Source organism: Rhincodon typus, chromosome 11 (assembly GCF_021869965.1).
Source record: "Rhincodon typus isolate 14 chromosome 11, sRhiTyp1.1, whole genome shotgun sequence".
NCBI classification, from domain to species: Eukaryota; Metazoa; Chordata; class Chondrichthyes; order Orectolobiformes; family Rhincodontidae; genus Rhincodon; species Rhincodon typus.
The window spans coordinates 34,304,358-34,325,081 of record NC_063342.1 but is presented as its reverse complement, the minus strand read 5'-3'; the positions used below and the strand labels follow the sequence as shown (position 1 = coordinate 34,325,081).

At 38.8% G+C, this 20,724-nt stretch overlaps 1 protein-coding gene across 1 annotated transcript in view; it reads left to right on the top strand.

The window, feature by feature from the left end:
- The window catches only part of spag17 (sperm associated antigen 17), a 216,366-nt gene that overhangs the window by 186,387 nt on the left and 9,255 nt on the right, over positions 1-20,724 (top strand). The window contains 3 exon segments of the mRNA XM_048603090.1: positions 5,730-5,896; positions 10,528-10,724; positions 16,356-16,416. Coding sequence (XP_048459047.1) covers positions 5,730-5,896; positions 10,528-10,724; positions 16,356-16,416 — 425 coding nt within the window.

Here is a 20,724-nt window from a genome sequence, read left to right as displayed (position 1 = left end):
CTAGGTATTTCTTCAAATGTAATGAGTTTCTGTCTCTACCACCCTATCAGATTCCACATTCTCGTCATCATCATCAGAGAATCCCTTCAGTGTGGAAACAGGCCCTTCAGCCCAACAAGTCCACACCAACCCATCCCCCTATAACCCACCTAATCTACACATCCCTGAACACTATGTGCAATTTAGCATGGCCAAACCACCTAGCCTGCACATCTTTGGACTGTGGGAGGAAACCATCTTCTGGCTGAAAAATGTTTTCCTCCTCCTTTGCCAATTACTTAGTTACTTGAAATCTACACCTCTCCACTCCCCCACATAATTTGGTACACCTTGATTAAATCTCTTCTCAGCCTCCACTGTTCCATAAAAAGCAGTCTCAGCCGTTACAGTCTTTGCTCAAAGCTGAAGTTCTCCATTCTTAGCAATATCCTCATAATTCTCCTCTGAAATGTCTTTGAGTACAACCACATAGAAACATAAGAATTGAACATTCAGCCCATTTGTTATTTAATATGATCGTTGCTGATCAAACAACACAATTCCCTTTATCTACACTATCCCATTTCCCATTACCCATACGAATTTATTAACCTCTACTTTAAATAGACTAAACACCTAAGCTTCCATGGTAGAGAATTCCAAAGATTCACCACTTGTTACGGGGGTCAGGGGGAATGGCCAAACCCCTCTGATAATTAAACTAAAACACAAGCTCCAATCAATCTGCTATAACAGAATTAGAGGTTCCGTTGAAACACCCAGAGAGCTCACCTTTCCACTCATAATCTCTTAAAAGTGTGGTTAAAAGAGAGAAAATCCCTGATCCACTTTTTAAATAACAAGAAAGTATTTATTTATTTAACCCTAATAATGAACAAATTAACAGAAATACTAACAAACCTAACAATTCCCCATTAGACTACCAACTACACCCTAACTGAACTAAACTCTACTGGAATGCATGTTCAAATAAACATGTCCCACTTATATAAACCCAATTAATAAGACAACAATAAATTAAAACTTAATAAATTAACTTTAATAAATTAAAACTTAATCTCTCCAAGTTCGCACAGACTGTGTCTTCTGGAACCCTCTGCCTTCTATTGATCTCACACCACAAATGCCTTTCTTCTGCTGATTCTACTGTCAGGGATGTTTTCTCTGTGAAGTCTCTTAGCTAAAAATGCCGTGGTACCTTCTATCAATAAGACGGTGCTTTCTTACAGAGCTTAATGATTTCTTGTGAGAGCTTGGGGCTTATTTTTCAGATGGCGGGCTGGCTCTCCCCTCAGATTACAGGGCTCTGATTTTCCAAATGCCCTCATCTTTGTATACCCCCTAATGACACATCAATATTTTAATAACATGATTGGTTTCAGGGTACTAAACCATCAGTTTTAAATTTGATTAGTTTTTGGTAACCATCAGTAGAACTGAATGAACACAGCAGGCCAAGCAGCATCAGAGGAGCAGGAAAGCTGACGTTTCAGGTCTGGGCCCTTCTTTCTGACCTTCTTATCTCAGATTCTCCAGCATCAGCAGTTCCTACTATCTCTGAATCAGTTTTAAATTCGATTAGTTTTTGGTATCTCAGGGCCTGGTCCAAATTGATTAGCTAAAATTCAAAACTGTTATCTTGGTTTAAAAAAAAACCTGTGTGACTTTTCAATATAAACGTTTCAATTTTGGGTACTTTCTGTACTGGCATTCTCCAGCTGCTGCTCACAGACGTACTATTTAAAAAATCTCGAACCAGAGAAAAAAACAGCATCTTTTAAAGAGACGATGCACTGCTTTTCCCCATTATCATTTTTACCAACAAATTCTAACTTCCTGCCTTCCAATTCATGAATACGCTACATAACTTCATAACACTACCTTATTAGTAAAAAGAAATTCTCCTTTAGCATCTTCCCTGTAATGTGACCAGAATTGTGAGAAGTTACTCTTAATGGTGGTCTAACAGATTTTTAGAAATTTTTAACGTTAACTTTTTTGGCCTGACATTTTGCGCCTCAGCCAATGAAAGGAGCTATTCTGTATCCCTTCTTGACCACCTTATCTCATGTTCCTGCTACCTTCAGTGTCTATGGACATAGGTTTGTACTTTTCTCTGCCCCTCTATACATTAAGCGGCATGTATGCCGAGTCCTTATTAGTTCTCCCCAGATATACCAACTCTCTGACCATTCCTTTGATTTCATCCTGCAATTTAGTGCTTTCTTCCTACTATCAACCACATAGGCAGTTTTTGTATCATCCAGAAATTTCTCTAACATGCCTCCCACATTTATAATATAAACTAAAAATAGTGAAGGATCTAGCACTGAACCCGGCAGAATCCCATTGTAAACAGCCTGGCAGTCAAAAGCACATCTGTTAACCATCACCTTTGCTCCCTGTCACTGAGTGAATTTTCAATCCAATTTGTCACCTTCCCTTAGGTTTCCCTAGGGTCTTACTTTTCGTCAAAAGACAACTGTAAATTCTCTACCCGCACTTGGCCTTCTTTGTAATCTCTTCAAAAACACAATCAGGTTAGCCTGACAAGACTTGTGTTGACTGCCCTTGATTAGTCCATATTGTTTTAAATACTGATTTATACTGCCTCTCGGAATGTTTTCCAGAATCCACATATCACCAAGATTGGGCTGACTTCCATATTTCCTCTTCTTCCCTATTTAAACAATGATATAATATTAGCATTCCTCTAGCATCCTTCTGATGCCACATCTGTAGACAGAGAGGGTTTAAAAAGTGATGATCAGAACCTCCATTACTTTCTCCCTTGCTTCGCTAAGCAACTTGAGATAGGTTACATCTGTCCTTGGCAATTTTACCACATTCATAAATGCTAAGACCCCAAATATTATCTTTATGCCTGTTGATCCAGTTCAGCATGGCACACTTCTACAAGAAAGGGATGATTCAGACATTGTAATTAAGTAGAAGGACAGAGACAAAGTATTAATTAAGAATCATACCTACATTGTTTTCCTCCACACACACATTAACCTTTTGGACTTTAAAAGTTTTTCCTTTTTCAATCTTCTTGCTCTTTGCATTTTTATGAAAAAGATTTAAATATCTTTGGGTTTCCTTGAACATTCTCTATAATGCACAACCTACATCTAAGATTCATAGCTTCACATATTTAGTACTGCTACAAAAGTTAACTCACATCCTGCAGCTTGGTGACAAGAGCTGTACCTTCATTACGGCAGTTTGTGAAGATTATAATAGTTCACTTACTATTGGAACACAGATGTCGGTAAGTACTGTAGGCCCCCTTCACAAGGATCCATGCAGCAAAACCGTTACATCAGAGCCCCAGTTGGTCTCATCTGTGATGGTTTGACTAAATGGCTCTCCTTGTAATTCATACTGGTCCCACATGGTTGTTTCAGCATGACAGTGACACGTGTTCATGCTCACACACAACCTGAGCTCCAGGTCATTATCGACCCTTTCGAAGGACTCCTACTTTGAAACATATTGAAAAATGTACCCCTCCAACCAGCTCCCACCGCAGAACCCCCTGCCCCACACCCCATTCTGCAATGTGCCAGTTAAACTTCAGACTGACTAAATTAAAGAGTACTTGCGAAACAGGATCTCAAACTCCAAACTCAAGTCATAGATCACCAGGAAGCAGTGACTTCCTTGATCCCATATGCTTCAGAGACTTGGACAACCCATATCAGCACCTCAAAGCACTAGAGAAATGCTACCAGTTGTGCCTATGCAAGATCTTCCAAATCCACTGGTAACAAAACCAGTTAAACGGCAGTATCATTTCCCAGGCCAATTTGCCAATCATTGAATCAAAAACAAGCTGCACTGATTGGGACATGTTATTTGTACGCCTGACACCACGCTCCCAAAGCAATGGTTCTGTTCAGAACTCATCCTCTTGGGACAAATGCTTTAGCAATTACCTCAAAGCATCTATTGAGAGGTTCAACATTCGTGTTGACTCCTGGGATTGTTTGACTTGTGACCAAAGTGTAAAAGGCACCATTTGATAAGGGACTAAACACATTGAGAGGAAGACAAGTTGTAAGAGGTCCATATTCACCACACGCTCTTCATTGGGCTTATCAGCCATCTTAGACCCCATCAAACTAGACCAGATGCAGGTCATCCTCAATTCCAAGGGATTGTCTGAGAAAGAATGAGAGCAGGTGACTGAGTGAGAAGAGAGCTGGTCATGTGACTGGCTTGTGAAACAAAGTGACAGAGCTAGGTGTTAAGAAGATATTTCTTGTTGCCCAGGAGTCAACCACTGATTTGATGTGATGGCTTAAATATGGAGAAAAGTGGCTTGGGATAAATGCATCATCATGACAGCAGCAAAGTTAACAGGCATGCACCAGAAAAATATGCTGAGCATATTTGCACACCAACCACACATTTAATGATTGGCAATGTTTGTAATGTGGTGCATTCAGCATTTCGTTATAGCTGCCACAAAACTACTTACGAGTAGTTGATGATATCATTGGAGAAGCCTGATATTTACAGCAAAGTTACATATGCACTTTGCCAATTCCTCTCTGACCAGGGTGAGTACATTCAGCAGCACCCTCCAGCATAGTTTGTCTAGTTCATCATCTTTCTTATGCAGCAGTGAACAACAAACTGGGAGAACTTATAAATGTCACTTGCTCCTAATGTGAAGAAATTAAGGCCTGTTACTCTTATAGCCACCAACAAAATTTGAACTTTCTCTTCACTGAGGTTGCAAGTCTAAATTGCAAGAGGTTGCAAATTTCTCTTAGTCCATCCTTTACAAAACACAGACAAAAGGCAAACTGTATCTGCTTAGATGGAGATAAGAAAAATGCTTTCAGAAAACACCAGATAGATAAGATCTTTTATTGAGAGCACTTTTCACAGCCTAACCTCTTCTTTGCTGCCTCTGCTCCACTACCCTCTCTGTAGCCTAAGAAAGATGGTAACTACAGCACCATAACTGAGACCATTGGTCTGACCTAATTCCTTGTTAATATCTAGATCTTCTCCGCATGCACCACGCAGTATCACTCCCTGTCATAACCAACTTTAACAAACTTTACAGACCACCAGACACTTCCACAGCCTCAAACAGAGCCAGTAGAAATTAATCAACAATTTACCTGAAAGGAGTTGCATATTAACTCGTGTTGGTGTGCAATATGTTCTTACAGCTGTACAATAAATTTGAGGTGTGTATGTTCTGACATGGCATTAGCTGAATTGGTGAAGCTGAAAATGGCATTGGTGATATCAAGTCATCCAACTGATCTAAGATAACAAGGTGTAGAGCTGGATGAACACAGCAGGCCAAGCTGCATCAGAGGAGCAGGAAAGCTGACATTTCGGGCCTGGACCCTTCTTCAGAAAATCAATCAACCTGGTCTGTGTGCCAGTTCTAATACTCACATGGATGCCATTGCCAAGATTGAATTTGGCATAAAATGTGTTTAGCACAGCCGTGCCATTTTATTAGCATCAAAACTATAAATGCTACATAACCCAGTTTTAGGGGTTTTTTTTAATGTTTCACCTGGTGAGTTGTCATGAATTTCTTCAAATACATAAAAATATATTAAAAAGGGTATGTTTTGATTACAAATACACAATATATAATTTGTTTTAATTTTAGTATTCTTCTTGCCACAAAAGAAAGAATGTTAATTAGTGTTCTAGTCTGATTGTGTTGTGTACACTTTCACTTTAATAAGAAAATCAAGTGGTGGAATACAGACCTGAAGAGCTACCAGCTGATGGAAATAACATCATGTTCAACAAAAGCCTGATAATTGATGCTGCTAACCAGCCAAGGAGAGAGAAAATAAAACTCCCAGCAGCCATTTTAAGCTCAAAGCCAGGTTCACTACCAAATCAGAGGGTAAGGGTAATGCTGAATACTTGTGTCAGTATTAATTAAATTGGCATCCATATTAAGTAATAAAAACAGAAAGTTCTGGAAATAGACAGCTAGTGCAGCAATATCTGTGGAGAGACAGAGATAGAGTTAATTTTTCAGGTTGATGATTTTTCATCTGAACTTCCTTTTACCCCTTTTCCCATCCATTCCTTACTCAAAATCTATTATTTTCAAAAACTTTCCCCGTTCTAATAAAAGATCATTGCCCTAAAATGTTAATTCTGCCTCTCTCCACAGATGTTGCCTGACCTGAATATTTCAGACTTACAGTATCTGTACATGTGTCATCCCATTTAAAACATTTCAATCAGGTTTCCACAACATTGAAACAGTCTACGTGAAAATCATAAATGATCTCTCATGTGACTATAGCAAGCTATCCCACCTCATCCTTTTCAATCTATCTCCAGCCTTACATGTGGTTGACCTCACCTTCCAACCCCATACCTTAGCCATCACAAAGACTGTCTACTTCCTCCACCTCTATAACATCCTCCAATGTTTCTCTTTCGTTTTGTCGAGTTCAGTAGCCTTGCTGTTGGTTACATCCCTATTTATTCATGCTAGGGAGCCACTTTCAATGGCTTCTCTTCCTGCCCTCACGCTGTTAACTCTGGAGTCCCACCAGAATATATCTTTGACTGCTTCCTACTCATTTTCTGCATGCAGCCCCTCAGTGGAATCATCCAAGTTCCAAACATATGCTGGCAACACATAGCTGTATCTCACCATCAGCTGTTCCACTGCCTCTGATATTTCGGATCATAAGAACACAGGAGATAGAGGTATTAGGAGGCCATTTGCCCTTTGACTCTACTCCACCATTCGTACGAACAATGGTTGATTTACTATCTCAATGTCAATGTCCTGCACTACGAGCACATACCTTGATATATTTAACACTCAGAAATCTCTTGACCTCTGTCTTGAATATACTCATTGACTGAACCTCCTCAGTTCTCTAGTGTGGAGAGTTCCAAAGATTCACCACACTCTTATTCTGAAAATTTTACCTTGGTTTTGTCTTACCCTATATGAATTTTGTATGTTTCAATGAGAGTACCCCTCATTCTTCTGAACTCAAGAAGGTGTAGGGACAGTTTCCCAAATCTGTCCTCTTATGCTAATACCACTATCCTGGGGATCAATCTGGTAGATCCTTGTTGCATTTTCTCTATGGCTTCTGCATTGTTCCTTAATGAAGGAGACCAAACTAAACACTACTCCAAGTGCTTAAAGAGAAAGCATATAATTGTACAACGATGCCTAATAGGTCAGAAGATTGGACAGAATATATAAAACAATGAAGGATTAACAAGGAGAGAAACTATCTGGAAATATAAAACAGAAAGTAAGAGTTTTTAATAGATGCTTAAAAAGCAAGAGTTAATAAAGTGAGTAATGGACCTATAGAAGGGTGAGCCTGGGAATAGTTAATGAAAAATAAAAAGGGGGCAGATGAATTGAACAAGTATTTTGCATCCATCTTTCCTACAGCATATACAAGGAATCTCCCAGACATAGTTACAAATGATGAAGTAAAAGGGAGAAATTTAAGAAAATTATACTCACCAGTGAAATAATTCCAACAATTTGCTAAGTAATGTGAGCTGAAAAATTCCAGAGTCCTAATTGACTTCTTCCTAGTGTTTTAAAAGAAATTGTTAGTGAGATTTCTGATCCATTGGTTTTAATTTTGCAAAATTCTCTAGATTCAGGGAAGTTCCATTAGATTTGAAAATAGCAAATGTAACTCCTTATTCAAAAAGGAAGCCAGAAAGCAGGAAACTACAAGTCAGTTGATTTACCATCTATCATACGGAAGATGTCAGAAGCTATTATTAAAGTTGGTACAGCATTTGGAAAATTTCATGGTAGTCAAGCTGAGGATGATTAACGATGAGCTTGCAGAGTACTTAGAAGTGCATGATAAAATAGGCTTAGTCAGCAAGGCTTTGTTAAGAGGAGTTCATGCCTGACAAATCTGTTAGAGTTCTTTGAGGAGGTAATGAGCAAATTAGACAAAGGAGAGCCAGGTAGACATGATCTATTTGGATTTCAGACAGCCTTTGACAAGGTGCTGCACAGGATGCTGCTAAATAAGAGCGCATGGTGTTATGGGAAGGTTACCAGCATGGATAAAGGATTGGCCTACTCGCAAAAGGCAGGAGATAGAGGGGTCTTTTTAAAGGTAGCATCTAGTGACTAGTGGAGTTCCGCAGGGGTCAGTATTGGGACCATAACTATTCATGTTATACATCAATGGTCTTGACGAAGGAACTGAGGGCACTGTTGCTAAGTTTTCAGATGACATAAAGCTAGATGGAGGGACAGGTAGTTCTGAGGAAGTGAGGAGACTGCAGAAGGACTTGGACTGGTAAGGAGACTGGCAAAGAAGTGGCAGATGGAATACAGTACTGTATGGGAAAATGTGAGATTCTGTACTCTGGGAGGAAGAATAGAGGCGTAGACTATTTTCTAAATGGGAAAAGGCTTCAGAAATCTGAAGCACAAAGGGACTTAGGGGCCCTAATTCAGGAATCTCATAAGGTAAGCATTCAGTTGGCAGTTAGGAAGGCAAATGCAATGTGAGCAGTCATTTCAAGTGGTCTAGAACACAAGAGCAGAACTGTACTGCTGAGGCTGTATAAGACTCTGGCTGGACCGTGTTTGGAATATTGTGAGCAGTTTTGGGCCCCATATCTAAGGAAAGATGTGCTGGCATTGGAGGGGGTCCAGAGGAGATTTGCAAGAATGATCCTGGGGATGAAGGGTTTATCATATGAGGAGCAGTTGAGGTTACTGGGTCTCAGTCTGGAGGCCAAGTGATTGTGTGTATTTAAGACAGAGATAGATAAGTTCTTGATTAGTCAGGGGTTACTGGGAGAAGGCAGGAGAATGGGTTTAAGAAACGTATCAGCCATGATCGAATAGTAAAGCAGACTGAATGGGCTGAATGGTCTAATTCTGCTATATCTTATGGAGTCACTGTGGTTTTGTGGAAGGGAAATCATGTTTAACCAGTTTACTGTAGCTCTTTGAAGAGATATTATCTTCTGTGGATAAAGTGTGTTATGGCCCAGACCAGAAACCCCCCTCAAAATATTTTAAGAAGGTAGCCTAGACCCTAACATTTTCTTATTTTAAAGGTAGAGGTGAAGTGCGTGTTCCAGATGCGATATGACTGGTCAAATTACTCGATGTTAAGCAAAACCTAATTTATTTAAACACTGTAGTTAAAACACAAACAAAAGAAACAGGAATTTAGAATAACTTAACTATTGGAAAACTTAACCAAATATTAGATACAGTACCTTTTACAAATTAAATGTTCAAATATGGTAACATCAAATAAACATATCCCTTGGAAAAAAGGTAAATTCAGACACAGTTTCTTACAGGCAGTTCTCCAATCCAAGAAGAAACAACATCAAGAGAGATTTCAGAGAAAGTAGCAGCTAAGAATCATTTACTGAAGTTTCCAACGCTTCTGGGATCCCAAACAGCTTCTGACTGCTACAGCTAAAAAAAAACTAGAAAGCCTGGTCTGTCGGAGCTGGCCACTCCCCTTCCACTGTTTCAACTTCTTTTCATACAGCTGCACAGCATGGAAACAGACCCTTCAGTCCAACTCATCCATGCCAACAGATATCCTACATAAATCTAGTCCCATTTGCCAGGATATGGGCCAAATGCTGGCAAATGGGACTAGATTTATATAGGATATCTAACAGGTTCTAAAGAAAAAACCTAAAGGCCTTCTAAGGTATTTACTTAAGTCGTTTTAAGTAGCCAATTTTGTACCTCTGCCTTTACAACCTCTCTTCAAAAAAAACCCAGGACAAAATAACTTTTTTAAAGTGACAGCATCATCACAAACCCTCCTCTTAAAAAAATGAGGCATCAATGTACAAAGATGGCTTCATTTTAAAACCCTTAGTCTTACTCTATTAGTACATTAGAATACTTATACATTACATTGACTCTAAGCATGCAAACATTCACTACTACATTCTATTTCAGTCCACTTACACCCGCCACTGAAAATCTCCATCTTCCTTCATCAGTCACGATAACACATTGTCAATTTTGTTCTCACATCCTGCAATGTGTATAATTTTCAAATTGAATGGCTGCGAGGTACTCCAGCTGTGAGTGAAGACGTTTGGGAGAATCTCTGTGAAAGGAAAGACTAGGTACCAGGAATAGGGAGGTCTACACATTCCTGTGGGTGTTTGGAGGATTCCTACTCTTCCTAGACCCTTCAAGACAAGAATCTTAGATTAACTGGCTTGTTTTGGCTATGGAACATCTTCCCAATGTCTTCACCAGGTTTCCATACAATGACTTCCCCTCTGGACACAGTTAAAATTGCAGTTCAGCACCAACAAAAATCCAACTTTTCATATTTAAAGACAGACCCCATTGGTTTCATGCGGGTACCATCGTTGTCTGTTTAGTAGAGCACATTAAAATTGAGATCAAGGAAGTATGTCTTCTATTAAGTCATTTGACAATGTCAACCTAAGTGACCATTTCTGCACAGCATTAGTATTAAATGCTCCTAAAAATTCTACATTTATTTCTCACAGTTTACTGTTATTGAAGAACCAGTCAGAAGAAAAGTCAATACAGTATCAATTGCTGCTCCCATAGCAGGTGGTATATTAGCAAAACCAACTCGAGGCTTTGAACTGTTTCCAAGAAAGATGAACTTTGGTGTCCTTCAAGAGGGTTTTACCTATGCGTACACCGTCAAGCTGAAGAACGTTGGAATAGACACTTGCAGGTATTTTATTCTGTATCTTATGTACACTTGTCAAACTCGAATGACAAAAAAAACCCTTCATTTTGCTTACTTTTTAACCTGTTTAGAATCATAGAATTCCGACAGTGTGGAAAGAGGCCATTCAGCCCATTGAGTCTACACCAGTCCTCCAAAGAGCATCCCACCCAGATCCAGCCCCTAACCTATCCCCATAACCCTGCATTACCATAGCTAATCCACCTAGCCTACACAACCATGGTCACTATGGACAATTCAGTATGGTAAATCCATCTAACCAGCATATCTTTTGACTGTGGGAGGAAACCAGAGCACCTGGCATAAATTCATGCAGACACTAGGAAAATGTGCGAACTCCACGCAGACAATCACCCAAGGCTGGAATCAAAGTGGGGACCCTAGCACTATGATACAGCAATGCTAACTACTGAGCCACCATGCCTCCCATTTGTTAATATCTGTTAATATTTTATCTATTAATATCGTTCACAATCAGACCCACTGAGTATTATAGTTTATAACGTTGCTCAGCTTCAGTCTTAGAGTTTAGAGTTTAATTTTGAGCCATTACTGTATCTTAGGTACTATCACTTCTATGTAGTCCACTCTTGTTTCCTGCATGGTCCTTCTCTGACCTTGTATCAGCTAGGCAGCTTTATATTTTTTTTATTTCTTCTCAATTAGCTAATAAATATTATTGCTATAAAATTGTTTTAAATCTGTATCATTTCAATATTGCTTTAAATCTGCTATTCTTTAAGCTTATATTCACCAATGCAGTTTTAAATTGAACAGCGTATAGAGCTCATTAAACTCTGGTTCAAAGCATAATTGCAGTAATTCCTTTATTTCCCAGTCACTTTAACCCTGTTTTTTGTGTAATATTGTATTCAGGTCTTCAGTTCTGCAAATTGTATTACCAGCTGTTCTGTAGTAAGTTACTGTTGTCAAGATTTTTAAATGTTTATTTGTGTACTGCCTCCCCACCCTCCTTAACTGTCAAAATGTTGGCTACTCACCTCTTTCAGAGTTTTCTCACCTTCTATAACTGAAATGAAGTTTTTCTGCTACTTCCAGATAAAATGTTGTTTGTCCTGTCTTTCATGGTCAAAGATATCAAGCACTTTCCTTCACACAATGTTTTAAAATCTCTTTAGCTGTGCCACTATAAATCTCCCCAATATCTGTGTTTCAATTTCTGAGCTTGCCTTTTTTTCTGCTTCCCCAAATGTTACTGTCTCTTTCTGTCTCTCTCTCTGCCAGTAATCATCTTTCAATTGCTGACTGTGTCTTCTTAAAGTGATAATGATCTTAAAGTGATAAGCTCACTTCCTTGAAGCTTGGATTTGGAGAATGTTCATGAAGTTGATTCCAAATGTGAAGGGATTGTCATAGGAGGAGAAATTGAGCATGTTGAGCTTATGCTCATTGAAGTTTAGAAGAATGACAGGAGACCATATTGGAATTTACAAGATTCTTAAGGGGCTTGACAGCATAGATGAAGAGAAATTGTTTTTGCTTCTGAGACAGTCTAGACTATCAGAGAATGGGTTTGCCCCTTTAAGACAGAAATGAGAAGGAATTTCTTCGCTTGGTTCCACCAGGGCCACTCAGCTCCTGACCTCTTTACATTCTTGGTCCAAACATGGTCAAAAGAGCTGAATTCCAGAGAAGTGATTGCCCTTGAACCCTTGACATCAAGGCAGCATTTGACAGAGATTTGTATCAAGGAGCCATAGTAAATCAGAAGTCACTGGGAATCTGACAGAATATTCTCCACTGATTGGAGTTACATCTAGCACTAAGGTAGATGATTGTCATGGTTGGAAGACAATTATCTCAATCCCCAGACACCACCGCAAGGGTTCTTCAGTTGTTTTATTAATCACATTTCCTCCATCATAATGGCAGAACTGAGATATTCATTCTGCAATTATCAATGTCCAATACCATTTGCAACTCCTCAGATACCAAAGTAGTCCATGTCCAAAAGCAGCAAGACCTGGACAATATTCAGGCTTAAGGTGATAAATAGCAGGTAAAATTTGTGCCACGCAAGTGCGAGGTAATGACTATGTCCAACAAAAGTAATTCTGACTACTACCTGTTGAAATTCAATAACATCCTCATCAATATATCCCCCATTATTAATAGCCTATTTATTAATACCATTCACCAAAACTAAACTGAACCAGCCATATTAATTATTGTGACTGCACAAACAGGTCAGTGCGTGGAAATTCTGTGTTAAGTAACTCAAATGCTGTCTGCCACCTACAAAGCAAACGTTAGGAGTGTGATGGAACAGTCTCCACTTGCTTGAATGAGTTCAGCTCCAACGGCACTCAAGATGTTCAACCGAACAAAGCAGTCCTCTTGAACCCCCTCCACGATCTTAAGCATTAATTTCCTCTGCCCCCAGCACACTGTTATTGGCATGTGTACAGCCTGCCGGATGCACTTCAGAAACTCACCAATGCTCCATTTTTCAAACAGAATCTTTCAAACCCATAACCTGAACCAACTTGAAAGACTGGGGTAATAGATGCACGAGTCTGCCACCAGCTGCAAGTTCCACTCCAAGCCTCACCTCATTCTGGTTTGGCACTTCACTGTCCCTAGCTCAAAATTCTTGAACTTCTTTCCCACACCACATGGACTTCAGGAATTCAAGAAGACAGTTCAGTATCACCTTCTCAAGGACAGTTGGGGATGGGCAGTAAATACTGGCCTAGCCAGCAACACTTACATTCCATGGACAAATACATTTTTAAAAAATCTATTGTTGTGGGTAAAGATCTACTACATTTCTTTGTAGGATTGTAATAGGACAGTTGACCAAAACCTGCTCAATGAGGTACAATTTAAGGACCAGCTTAGAAGAGCAGTACTATTGTGAATAGGTTTAGGAACAAAATTCCGCTATTTAGAGCCTAGGCAGCTAAGATATAGCCACCAACTTGGAGGGATGAAAAGTTTGGATGTGTAATATCCCAGAATTGAGGAAACATTGACATTTTGGGGTGGGTGATCAATTTGTAAGTGACAGTTGGATGGTTACTGCAGCAAATAACTGTCATTCAAGTCAGACTTAGTCTGAATATTGCATGTATCTTATGAAGGTTTTGTTTGAAAGTCTCAATCCATCATAGCAATTGGACATATAGCTTTTCAATGTCCTTGGTTCAGAGCTATCTTTACAGGATGTTGAGCAGTTGACATTATCTAGATGAATAAATCAAGTCATCCTTGGGTAATAATTCTTTATTGAAAGCCTTATCTGAGCTAATAACCTGGGTCTGACCTTTAAGAAAGTACATGATGATTCATTCTTTGCATTCCTTTTCAAGGACAGTTCTGTGAGCCAGTGTTTCTACGTACCGTCTTATCTCAGGCTACTCACGCATCAATGAGTCTGTAACCAACTCAGTGATTTCATTTATCTGTTAGTCAATGACATATTTTCATTACTTAAAAAAGAGAAACCACCATTTTTAACTATTCATAAATAGCTCAGGAAAAGTGTCATTATCATTTCTATTGAAGTAACTCATTTGGTAACTGATTACAGTAGCTATCCAATCGTCTTACTTCCTCTAAAGTTTCCATCTTATCCAGCCCTGTTCTTGGATCTTTCTCTAGTTTCTCTCCTATCTGTCTTTATGCGTAATTCACATTCATCTTCCCCGTAAGTCTTACCTCCTGTTCCTCAGTCTAGTTCCACTTACATTGTTGATCATGTGATTTCCGTCCCTTCCTCCCAAATAAGCTAATATTGTCCACTGTTCTTTCTTTTCAGGCATTGTATCTCTCCCTTTCAAAATTTGACCCCATTCCCCTTCTCAAACAAATAACCATAACCTCACCAATCTTTTCCATCTCCCTTTCCTCCAAAGCTGTTGACTATTTAGTTGCCACCCAAATCCAAGTCAGCTTTCTCAAGGTTCCATACTTGAATGCCTTCAATCAGAAATATTAGTACTGAGCGAGTTCTTAACAAAGTCACAAAATTCAATATGACAGTGACAAATTCAAACTGTCCTTTCCTTTGCTCTCGACCTATCTACAGCCTTTGTTTGGTACAGCTGATTCCACACTTCTCATCTAACATCTCCGCACCATCGTCCAGGTGATTGGAACCAAACTCGCCTCGTCCTTTTCTTAGGAAATTGAAACCAGAGTAGAACCTGCAATGGCTTCTCTTCCTACTCCCAGACCATTGCCTGTGGTAGTCTCAAGGATCAATCCTTGGTGTCTCCTGTTTCTCAGCTACATCTTAGCAACATCAAAAACATAGCATCATTGATGTACGAGGCAAGTTTTTACACAGAGGGTGGTAGGTGCCTGGAACTCACTGTCGGGGGAGGTAGTGGAAGCAGATACTATAGTGACTTTTAAAGGGCGTCTTGACAAATACATGAATAGGATGGGAATAGAGGGATACGGCCTCAGGAAGGGTAGGGGGTTTTAGTTGTGACGGGCAGCATGTCAGTGCAGGCTTGGAGGGTCGAAGGACCTGTTCCTGTACTGTAATTTTCTTTGTTCTTTGTTCTTTTTATATTTGTGCATTGACACCTATCTCCATCTCACCAACACATTTCTTAATTCCTCGACTCTTGTTAAATCATCAGACTGCTTAATTGCTATTTCTAATTTGTTTGAGCAGAAATTTCCTTCAATTAAATATTGGGAAGACTGAAGCCATTGTTTTCAGTCCCAGTACAAAGTTTGCTGTGTAACTATTGTCTCTATGTCTATCTCTGGAAACTGAAGCTTATTTGAACCTGAGATGAACTTCCAAACATACATGGTCACCATGACAAAGATTTTATTTCACCTCAGTAACATCACCTGGGTATGTCCTGCCTTCCCTTAGCTGATCATGGTAATCTCCACTTGTCTCACACCCTTCTAAATGTCTGGTAACCTAATTCTTGCATCTCTCATTTTCATTGCTGCCCTATTGGTGGTTGTGATTTCAGCTGCTTCAGTATTAGACACTGGAATTCCCTCTGCTCTTCTTCTGATTATTTGATTTCTGAGATGAGACATTCTACTCTTAGGAGAACTGGGACTGCGCATGGAGTTCAGAAAATGAGAAGCAATTTGAATTGAATAATTATCTGAAGAGAAAAGAATTTGCAGGCATCTGGGAGGAAGACAGGGCGGTCAGACTAGCTGAATTGCTCCTACAGAGAGCTGACACAGTAATCATTCTGTGATTCTGCTCTCTGAAATCCTACTTCCTCAATCAAATGTCTGCCTTTATGGTTCGGTATTATAGTTTGTTCATGATACCTCGGCCAAGTTATGGACATCATCTTTTGGTTTGCAGTTTGACCCCGTGCTTGTCTGTCTAGCAAGGTCACCAAATAATAATAATGATAAACTAAGTACTAAACAATTGATAAGGGTGAAGATCTATTTAGAAGAGTGGTTAGGGGGACAATGAACCAAATATAAACTTCAAAATCTGTGTATTCTTCCTTTTTGCTAGAATTATTTGCTCCACTCCTTTAAGAATGATTACAATTCTACAAAATGTATTGGAAATACCTCAGAGTCTTGATATAAAATGGAGTAACCTACTTGGTGCAGTATTTATCTTCAAAAGGAATTATCATTTTTGTCTAGATTTCGAGTGAAGCAGCCTCCACCCAGCACTGGACTCAGAGTGTGTTTTAAACCGGGACCTGTAAGTATTCACTTTATCTCAAAAATGTCTCGGTATAGTAATAATTGCTTACCATCTCTTTTTAAAACAGTCAGTAGGTCAAATAATTCTGAATATCAGCTGGAATCATTTAAATGCAGCTGCTTGGTTCAGAAGATGATGATGGATGAAAAATCACTATATCCTCCTTCCCTACCTCCGTTTGCAGTATCCAGTTACTTCTTGATTGTTTCTGGGATTTCAAGTCTGCAACTCTGTTTTTGAAAACCATAAAACCCATGTCCATACAGTAATTACATATGAAGAAAAGCTTATTGATATCAGTCATTAATGTGTCACTTTCTAGTTTGAACCTGTCCTTCTACTCTACTATTTGAATTTAATCTTAATTATTTTAAAGTAAACTGTTCCACAGATATAACCTGTTCCATCAATTATATAATAATAAGGAGAATGTATAGCAACTAAACAGATCCACCTTATCTGTGCTAGTTTTTATCCTCCATGTGAATTTCCTCTATTCCATTTACCTAATCTCACTTTTTAGCATAACTCTATTCCATTATTTCCCATTTACTTCTTGAATTTCCTTTTGAAAGGGTCTAAACTATTTACCTCAATCACTTCAACTTTATAAGTACCAAGTCCAAATGTTTCTGCTTATTTACCTATTGGATTTTTTATAACTATCTGTTTTTATAACTACCTAGATTTAGTTTTCTTCACATCAACCCTGTATATTCCATTCATCTAGATTGTTTTTGTTACTCTGACTAAAGCACTAAGTTTTTTGTCTCCTCTCTTCAGTGCTTCCAATTTTTGAATATAGTATCTTCTTTGGAGCTCAGTAATCAGAATTGAGCAGAGCACACCATGTGTTATCTAACTTAATAACAGTACAATTTGGGTTGTATTATACTTGACTTCTCAGGATATAGGCAACATAGATAATAACTGCCAGTTCTAATGAAGAGTCACCAGACTCAAAACATTAACCCTGCTTTCTTCCCATTGATGCTGCCAGACCTGCTGAGTTTCGCCAGCAATTTCTGTTTTTATTTCTAATTCACAGTTCTTTATTTTGTTTTAATTTAGTTTATTACATTAAATGCCATCTTTGCCAATCTGTAGGTGCTACTGTGAAGATGGTAGTGAGCTCTTGAAATGCTACAATATGGATGGTGAGATGAGTTGCTTCTGCAGTGTTACTAGCATTATCACCTCCATGAAGACCAATAACTTTTTAAAATAATTTCAATTTTCTAGTTATTCACTGGAAGAATGACACCATTTACTGTATGAAAGCTGAAGCAAGTAACACTACATTACATTAGCACTAGTACTTTACAGCTGAATATCTTGATAGCACACTCCTTGTTCTACTTTTAATTCCTAAGAGTTTGCCTATGTCTCACACAATCCTGAGAGTTCGTTCCCTTTTTGCAGGACATCGCTCTTGGGAATGCACTGTAATTCTCTCAGTGTTCTCTCTCAGGGATGTGATTTCTTTCAGTCCTTCCATTAGTACCTATCATTGCAACCCTCCAAATCTCCTTAAACCCCTTATGGAGACAGCTGTGCACACCCATCTCCACCAAAATATTCAAAGAAGAGTCACCCATTGTTTATTGTTTTTTTCACTCAAATTCTGACCTTATTAAATAAAATAAGCCAGTCTTTCAATCGCAATTGCTCAAGATCTGTTTACCAATTTTTCAAAGTAGGAGCTTCAATTTATCTTACACTTCCTGAGCTAAACATTTATTTGTAAAACATAAGAATCATAAAATTACATATTTGCAACACCTACGAAGAGAAAAAAATGAAAGCACATCTCTATAGTGATCAGATTTTCATTCCTACCATATGAAATGCAACAAGTTACAACATATTGCATATTTTAACAATTATCTCATCTTATGCAATCCACACACTAGTCCCATGTTCCGCAAATCCCTCTATGTTGACAAACTTAATTGAGTTTTTTTGGGGAATTGACACAGGTAAGTGATGAGGGCAGGGCACTAGATGTCTGTATGAACTTTAGCAAGGCCTTTGACATGGTCCCTCAAGACAGACTGACACAAAACGTAAGTCATATCGGATCCGTGGTGAGCTGTTGGTTGGATACTAAAAACAAAACAAAATAAAGAACTGCAGATGCTGGAAATCAGAAACAAAATCAGAAATTGCTGGAAAAGCTCAGCAGGTTTGGCAATATCTGTGGAAAGAAAGCAGAATTAACATTTCAGGTCCAGTGACACTTCTTCAGAGCCTATTCTGAAGAACAGAACCTTTATAGAACAGATGCTGCCAGACTTGCTGAGTTTTCCCAGCGATATCTGGTGATAGATACAAAATTGGCTTGGTCATAGAGTAGCAGTGGAAAGATGTTTTTCAGACTGGAGATCTGTGACCAGTGGTGTTCCATAAGAATCAAAACTGGGACCCCTGTTGTTTGTAATATATGTATGAATGATTTGGAGGAGAATGTAGGTTGCCTGATTAATAAGTTTGTGAAGGACACGAAGATTGAGGAGGATTGCCCGAGGATACATCAGGATATAGATAGGCTGGAGACTTGGGCAGAGAAGTGACAGATGGAGTTTAAATCAGGCAAACGCAAAGGGATTCATTTTGGGAACTCTAAAGCAAGAGGGATGTATACAGTAAATGGCAGAACCCTAAGTGGCATCAACATACAGAGGGATCTAGGTGTATAGATCCACACTTTCCTGAAAGTGGCAAAACAAGTGGATAAGGTGGTCAAGAAGACATATGGCATGCTTGCTTTCATCAATTGGGGCATAGCGTATAAAAATTGGAAGTTATATTGCAGCTGTATAGAAGTTTAGTTAGACCACAGTTGGAATATTGTGTACAATTCTGGTTGCCACACTACCAGAAGGATGTGGAGGCTTTGGAGAGGGTACAGAAACAGTATAGCAGGATGCTGCCTAGTTTGGAAGGTATTGGCAATGAGGAGAGATTGGAAAAGATTGGTTTCTTTTCACTTGAATGTCGAAGGACGAGGGATGAGGGATGATGTGATGGAAGTTTACAAAATTATGAGAGGCATGGATAGATGGGAAGTCTTTTTCCCAGGGTATAAATGTCAGTTACTATGGGATATAGATTTAAAAAGGGTTAAGTTCAAAGGAGATGTGAGAGGAACATTTTTTACAAAGAAGGTAGTAAATGACTGGAATGTGCTGTCAGAGAAAATGGTGGAGGAAGATACAATAACGTTATTGTATGACAGATATATGAATAGGCAGGGAATAGAGGGATACGGATCACGTAGAGGCAAAAGGTTTTTAGTTTAAAAGGCATCAGTTATCGGTGCAGTATTGGTGGACTGAAGGCCCTGTTCCTGTACTGTGCAGTTCTTTGTTCTTGGTTCTTGACAATATTTTGTTGCTGAATTTGTAACCAGGAATTGTAAACTAATAGGAAATTACAATTGTTTTTCTTGCAATGTCTTTTGTTCTTCATATGTTTATGAGAAACCATTTTCTTGGTAGTAGAAAGAGATTTCTCATTATTATTCATTTATGAAATTTAACGGACTTTGAATCAATCCATTCATAATTTGGCTTTTCAACTTCAATATCCTCCATATTTGCAGGTTCTTTATCATTATTTCGCAGATAAACTATCTTCCTCTTGCTTAACTGCAGTTCATCACAAGCTCCTCCATCCCAGTGTCATTCAGCATTTGAGATGAATAATTATCTTGAGGAAATTATATTGAGATATTTTATCCTGCATTCCGATTAGATACAAATGGTTAATATTGCTTAGGTTATCTCTGTTTGAATAAAGCACGTTGTTTGTGCCATTCCTTACAAAAACTGAGATGTAGTTGTTCAAAGTATTTTCTATCCTCTCCTTACAATTTGTTTAATTTCCATTTGTATCCTTTCAAAAATATCAACTCACCTTCAATAGTCCTGTCATTTTTGTTTGTCCTTATAAATTCCTATAACTTCCTCTTTAAGCTCACATCCTTTACTTTCAGCTTCTTGACTGATAGACAGTTTTGTTCTAGTCTTGTTAACTTGTTATACGTCCTCCGGAAGAAAAGTTGGATTTGAACAGACACACATTAAACAAGGCTGCCCTGCAGGAATAACACCCACTGGGTGGCCTTAATGTGGTGATGGTCAAACTTCTGCCTTTAGTAGGAAAAAGTCCAACCCTCGAGCTATCAACCAATCAGATTGACTGGCAGGTGCAGCAATCCCAACAGTGCCAGAACTTGGTTATAGGAACTGCTGGAATTACAATTCCCTCCACAAAGAGTAGCGAAGGAGAGCACAGTGTCCT